Source organism: Excalfactoria chinensis, chromosome Z, assembly GCF_039878825.1.
Source record: "Excalfactoria chinensis isolate bCotChi1 chromosome Z, bCotChi1.hap2, whole genome shotgun sequence".
NCBI classification, from domain to species: domain Eukaryota; kingdom Metazoa; phylum Chordata; class Aves; order Galliformes; family Phasianidae; genus Excalfactoria; species Excalfactoria chinensis.
The window spans coordinates 9,178,833-9,185,270 of record NC_092857.1 but is presented as its reverse complement, the minus strand read 5'-3'; the positions used below and the strand labels follow the sequence as shown (position 1 = coordinate 9,185,270).

The window sequence follows — 6,438 nt, the reverse complement described above, 5'->3', positions numbered from 1 at the left end:
GCAAAGGCAGAGGCAGGAGAGCGAGCTGAAACAAACAGTATAAATAAAAACAGAAAATCACTACCAGTGGGAATACAAGAAGGACCGTACAGAGCAGCAGCTGTGGAGCAAGATAAATAGCACGAGAACCAAGGACACCTCTAGAAAAAGAAAGAACGGCTCACGGCTCAGATTGGATAAATGCCCGCATGAACGGTTGAAGAGTGTTTGTGGAATGCTCCGTCGACGTGTAAAGGTGGACGGGAATGTTGTATGGGTGAGTGGGAAAGCTAGAAAAAGGAAACTTGTGAAGGTATGAAATTGATGTGAGAACTTGTAATGAACGATTCGGATCGTTCACATCTGAGTCCGAGCATCAGACGCTGCACCAAGCAGGAAAAACTCCAGTAATCTGGACTGGAATTCAGGTGGTGCAACTACGCACCCTTACACAACGCAAATACAGCTGCATACCAAAGCAGAGCTCAGCTAGAGAAGCAAGCGCGTGGCCACACCTGACTTTCTGTGCTACATCTTCTGAAGGAGATGGGTATTCTGCACGTCTCTGAACACTGACTGAAGAGGTAGCAACAAATGTCACCAGCTGTGGCCTTTTTATTGCTAGCGTGCACCCTTGAAAGAACGCTGTTCAGGAGCAAGACGTGGTGTGCAGAGGTGGCACCTGCCTGGGCTGTGAGCTTAGTGCAGCTCCTCTGGAGCCAACCAGGGGAACTCTACATTACAGCAGCACATTACCCCTCTCTGGGTGCTGCAGCGGCTCAGTCTGCCCGGAAACAAAATAAGGATGCCGTGAAACGAAAGAGAAACTAAGTACAAGGGAAGGATCTTCCCCTATAGAATGAATAAAGATTGCGGCTGCTTTCCTGTACTGACTGTAACAATCTGTCTTATGATTTCTTCACAGAGAGGCGGCTGCCTTTGAAAAAACGGCGTTCCGAAGAAAATTTGAGTTTTGACTCAGATTCAACTTTATGGTCTCTTGATGAGTTATTTTGCTACTCAGAAAAACACACAGAGGTGCCGTATTGTCATCAAAAACTTCTTTTCAGTATCGGAAGAAACCTTCCGCGCAATGCACATCATACCTCAGTATTTCTGTAATATACATTCGTATGACTTATCTAATGGTATACTAAATTATACTCCACTCTGTAATGCAAGAAGTGTTTCCTGTACCATCAGAAAAGAGAGCACTTTCTTCTGCTTAATATGAAGTATTTCCATCGTGTTTTGAGCATTTTTTCATACTACTCTTTGAGCCTAAAGAAGTAGCATTCACTTAACAGGTCTGTGAAACACTCCTCTCATACAAAGGGGTACACATATTTTATATATATGTAATATATATATATGCAAATATATACATATATATAATATATAGACTATAACTATGCAATATCACGTTAATTCACAGAATTGCATTTTTTTTTTTTTATCCCCAAAGCCACTTGCTACAACAAATAACCTTTATATTGAGGCAGTGGTTTTAATGAACAAATGCAATATCCCCAGCACCACCACTTCCCCATCCAGCAGAATCCAAGCTGTAGAAGGTAAGAGCAGTCAGAACCTGAACGCCGGCTTTCACCTGGTGACTCATGCCCACCTTCTGCAACCCTTCCTTGTTTCTCTGCTTCGGAACCTTTCTGTCCACAGTTCCTGGCTGGGATGTGGGATGCGAAGGCAACAGGGGAGGTGGGGTTGTCATGGGGTTCCCCAGCCCCAAGAAGGACAAGTTCCAACCTGCCCCACGCTCCCCCTTACTGCGTAGCGAGGGGCCGTGCTCATTGCTTCCTTTTTTTCCCCCCACTTGGCATCCATAAAGCAATAACGCTGTAATACTTCCCAAAGAAATCCCGTGATGACAGCCATCCCTCGGTGGCTCCGGGTAGCAAAACACAAGTCAAAGAGCTTTTTTTATCCATTTCCGAGTGTAAGTGAAATCTCTCGTTCCAGATCTGCAAAGCCGAAATCTCCTCTCTCTTTCTCAGCACTGCGGGACCGGCGGCTCACGTTTTGGGGCAGAAGAGTTTCGTTATGAGGTTCAGGAACTTCTGCCGCAGGTTCACCTTGTCGCCGATCCTGCGCAGCTCCAGCGCGCACTCCGCCACCGCGTCCCGCTCTGCAAGACACGCGCAGGGAGATGGGGATTTCATTCGAACGAGGTCTTTTCCAGGTAGCGATACAGGGGAAAGCAAGAAGATAAAGAAGAAAGAGGAAAAGGAAAAAGAGTGTTTTTTTCCAGTACCAAGCCCCCCCAGAAATATATATATATTGAGACCTGTCTCTTTTCGCCTTTCCCTACCTGCAGGCGCGGCGGGAGGCGCAGGTTTGCGTATCGTCCTGCCGGGCATCATCGCGGCAACAGCTCCGCGCGGTTCGGCTCGGTCCGGCTCAGCGCAGTTCGGACCCGCACGGCTCGGCGGCGGCGGGAGACTGCGGGCAGGCGGGGCGAAGCGCGCCCTAAGAGCCGAGCGCGGCGGGGTTTTCCCTCCTAGTGACGTCACGAACAGCGCGGGAATCCCTCCTCCCCCCCCGTGGCGGGAGCGTGTCGGAGCGCGCCCGGGCCGGTGGCGGAGCGCAGAAATAAAGCGGGGTGCGGAGCGCGGTGAGGGGCTGGGGGTGAGGGGTGGGAGGCTGTGCTTTCTGAAAGCCTAGAGGAGAAGGGAGGTGTACTTGCGTTAAACGAGAGTGGAAGGATGCGGTGGGCAGTGCAGTGAGGGGTGGGCAATGGAAGGATGGAGGGTGCATGGCATGGAGGCAAGGTAGGATGCACCTGGGCAAGCAACAGCCAAGGACTGAGTGCGCCTGTGGTGGGCAAAGTGATGCGGAGGGACCTCTGCTTGTTGTAAGCCAGCAGACACTCGTGGCACAGAGCTGTATTATTTTCTGATGGGCAGGTGACCTTGTCCTCACACCAGGTGGAGCAAAGGGAGCTGACCCACACCTGCAGCTCAGGGCTCTCTCCTGCCACCGGACCCGCACACAGTGCCCAGGCGGCCCTGGCAGCTGCGGGTGCTCACCTGCAAGTCCAGGTTGTGCTACACGGAAGAAAAGCTGAAATTAGCGCGTGGCCCTCGTGACTTTTGTGATTGTAGCACACTTTAGGGAGAGCTGCCAGAGGTCTGCTGGTGAGTCATCTGTCTGCAGGAAAGGTTGGTGTGATGGTGATGGCTGTTTGCGTTTACGCGAAAATGAAAACAGGCTGACAGAAAGAGAGCAAGAAGGGCCAGACATAACAAAGAGCTGATTTGAGGCTGGGTGCAACGCATACCCACCTTTCCCATTGCAACACAGCTACGAGCAGGAAAAGACACTGCAATTGGGAGGTCAGGAAGCGCTTTCCTGTGGGATCAGAACCCCTGGGACAAGTGTCTACAAAGCTGATTGCTGTCTGTGGGAAGAGGAAACTTCACCAGCTCAGCTCAGAGCTCCTTTTCCCTGCGTGTCTCAGGGTGTCCTGCTGGAATCCACAGCCAGGTGTGGACTTTGCACAGCTGAGGCTGCAGCGCCATGAGGTGCACCATGGCAGGCACTGTGCTTTTATCTGCCCTCATCTCTCAGCTTATGATATAAAACCTACATGGTATACATGCTTGTTGTATTAAGCATCACGGACACTCTAGATGTAACGCGACAGGCCCTCCCCTGTTCGGTCATGCATATATATAAGGGATCGTGCATATGTATAAGGAATCGTGCATATGTATAAGGAATCGTGCATATGTATAAGGGATCGTGCATATGTATAAGAGGTCTCACTTCTTTTGGAGAGGAGATACTTCCACCTGCCAGGGCAGTGGTGCACAGATCAGTGGACTAGCTGATTGGCAAGGTTCATTTATTTATTTTTGTTACTTGAGAACAGTTGTAGGGCAATAAGAAAAATGGGAGTCTTCAGTGTGCAAATTGGGTTAACGGGCCAGAGCTCCTGCAGTGGTCACCTCTGCAGGACCTGCTGCTGCAGCCCTCCTACGTGCAGGGCATGGAGCCCACTGCCACAGGAGGAGCTTGCTGGGTGCTGGGGGGCAATGAGGCTGTGGCCGTGGGGCCACTCTTTGCCTTGCTCAATGTGTCGGAGTGAAAAATAGCCTGCTGTGGTTACAGGCTGCCAGTGAGCTCTGACACTGTTGGTTTCAGTTCCTCTAAACAAAGCAGCATGGCTGTGGGAAGAGCAGCACCCCAGGAGGCTGCTCCTTAGAGTGATCTTGAAAGCTGTGGGGCCATGGGACCCCCATGGGCATAGCCTGGGGGAAATGGGTAGGGACAAAGGTGAGCAGCCCTGGACCTCAGAGCCATTTTTCTGTTTATCGGCATCTGAAGACTGAGGGATTATGCAGCTGGGAAGGGAGAATCCCAAGGTGCTGTGCACGGAGCCGTGCTGGTGTCAGGCACTGCGGTCTGAGCAGCACTGGAGATCAAGAGCAGCGCGTGACCAACCTGCAGCGTGACTAATGCCAGCGGGCAGATGTGATGAAAGGAAAACGAATGTTGCAGAAACGAAAACAAGAGCAGGAGTGAAAGGAAAGAGAACGTTTTTTTTCTCCGAATTCTGATGCTTCTGCTGAATCAGCTTCAAGCACCACCTCTCTATAAAATTAAATAAATCATTGCTACTGCTTCGTTATGAGAATCCCTCGCTATTGAGTCCTGCTGCCCGGTGCTGGCGGCTCTGTGCTCACTGATGGGCTGTGTGCTGCTCTCTCCCTTCCTCTTTCTGCAGACGGCAGCTTGGTGGCTCCTGCAATGAGTGCTGGAGCAGGAAGCAGAGCTATGCTGCCGGGGGTGTGAGCCAAAGGTCATCCGGAGCATGGTGGGTGCGGCCACACCGGTGCGTCGCCGGTGTGCTGGGCTCTGCAGGCTGTAGGGTCTTTCCATGGTTGAAATGGATCTTCCTGTTGGTTCTGGGTAGCTGTCCTGCTGGGCTGGCTCTTGCTGTTAGAAGTACAGTCGTGTAGGTTGAGAAAGTCTTTCATGATCACCAAGTGCAACCATCAGCCTGACCTACTGAGTCCCATCACTAGGCCACATCCCTTAATGCCATGTCCATGTGTTTCCAAGAATGGGGACACCACCACTGCCCTGGCCATTGCCTTCATCCTCTCTTTTCGTGTTGCAGAGCCAGGGGCTCCCCTGCATTTCCACAGCCACAAAGGAAAATGTCAGTGCAAATACACACAGTTATATGAAATAATTAATTCCTCTTTGAGTTGCTGGAGTGATCCAGCATCAGAGAAGGAATGAAGGAGAATTCCACTTGCACCCAACTTATCTGCTGTTTAAATATTATCTAATTGCCCTACCACTAACCACAGATCCTTCTTTGCTGATTTCCCTGCCTGCTTTCCTTTGAAGCTCAGCTATGTAGTGTTCTTACTCAAGATGAACTACAAGCCTTGTTTGTGTACATAAGTGCTCTCCCACTGACAGGTGGGTGAACACCCATCTTCTCCATGACCACCTGTATGCCAAGCAAGCTGCATTCCTTTTTGGGGAGTTGAAAAATGCTTCCAAAGAATGACTGGGATGTTTCTGGCCTGGTGCTCACCACAGGCAGGGGCAGTTGTCAGCTGACAGCAATGATGTTGAGGATGCGGTTGGGTACCAGAGCCACTCCTCAACATGGCTGGAGGGTAAGAGAGTTTATGCTGAGTGTGTGCTCTTTGATAAAGCAGTAACTGTGAGAAAAGTGGGACAATATGAATCAAATGAAGTTCAGCAAGGCCAAGTGCAAGGGCAGTCCCAGGCATGTGGACAGACTGGGAGGAAGAACCCCTTGAGAGCAGCCCTGCAGAGGAGGACTTTGATGTCCTGGTAAATGGAAGATTTAAGATGAGGCAGCAATATAAGCTCCCAGGTCAGAAGGTCAACAGTATCCTGAGATGCATCAACAGAGGGGTGGCAGCAGAGAGAGGGAGGGGACTGTCCCCCTCAGCTCTGCCCTCATGAGGCCCTGTCTGCAATATTGCATCCAGGTCTGGGGCCAACACAAGAAAGGTGTGGAGCTGTGGGTCCAGAGGAGGGCCACAAAGATGCTCAGAGGATGGGGCACCTCTTCTATGAGGAAAGGCTATGGGAGCTGATCTTGGACATGCAAGAGAAGGTTTTCAGGAGACCTCACTGTGGCCTTCCATTATTAAAAGGGAGATTATAAACAGGAAGGGGACTGACTTTTTACAGGGACAGATAGTGATAGGACAGGGGAGAACTGTTTTAGACGTAAAGAGGGGAGATTTATAACAGACACTATGGAGAATTTTTATACACTGAGGATGTTAAAGCACTGACCAGAGCAGCTGTGGGTGCTCCATGGAGGTGCTCAAGGGCAGACTGGATGGGGCCCTGGGCAGCCTGATCTGGTGGGAGGCAACCAGCTGACAGCAAGGGTTGGGTCTGGATGGGCTTTGAGGTCCCTTTCAAGCTATGCCATTCAGTGAT

The 6,438-nt window shown here is 50.8% G+C and overlaps 1 protein-coding gene across 1 annotated transcript; it reads right to left on the bottom strand.

Moving 5' to 3' along the window:
* Positions 1-1,233: 1,233 nt before the first annotated feature.
* On the bottom strand, positions 1,234-2,436 carry PMAIP1 (phorbol-12-myristate-13-acetate-induced protein 1). Its single transcript, XM_072360323.1, has 2 exons — positions 2,306-2,436; positions 1,234-2,122 (listed from the first exon to the last, which is right to left on the bottom strand). Exons 1-2 carry the CDS (start codon positions 2,355-2,357, stop codon positions 2,010-2,012), a joined length of 165 nt encoding a protein of 54 aa, XP_072216424.1. The 5' UTR covers positions 2,358-2,436; the 3' UTR covers positions 1,234-2,009.
* Positions 2,437-6,438: the final 4,002 nt, after the last annotated feature.

Bases quoted from the DNA above. Each gene is read 5' to 3' on its own strand.
- PMAIP1 (XM_072360323.1), bottom strand. From the start codon at position 2,357: ATGATGCCCGGCAGGACGATACGCAAACCTGCGCCTCCCGCCGCGCCT. The intron at 2,123-2,305 runs GTAGGGAAAGGC...CGTGTCTTGCAG, and splicing joins GCCTCCCGCCGCGCCTGCAG to AGCGGGACGCGGTGGCGGAG.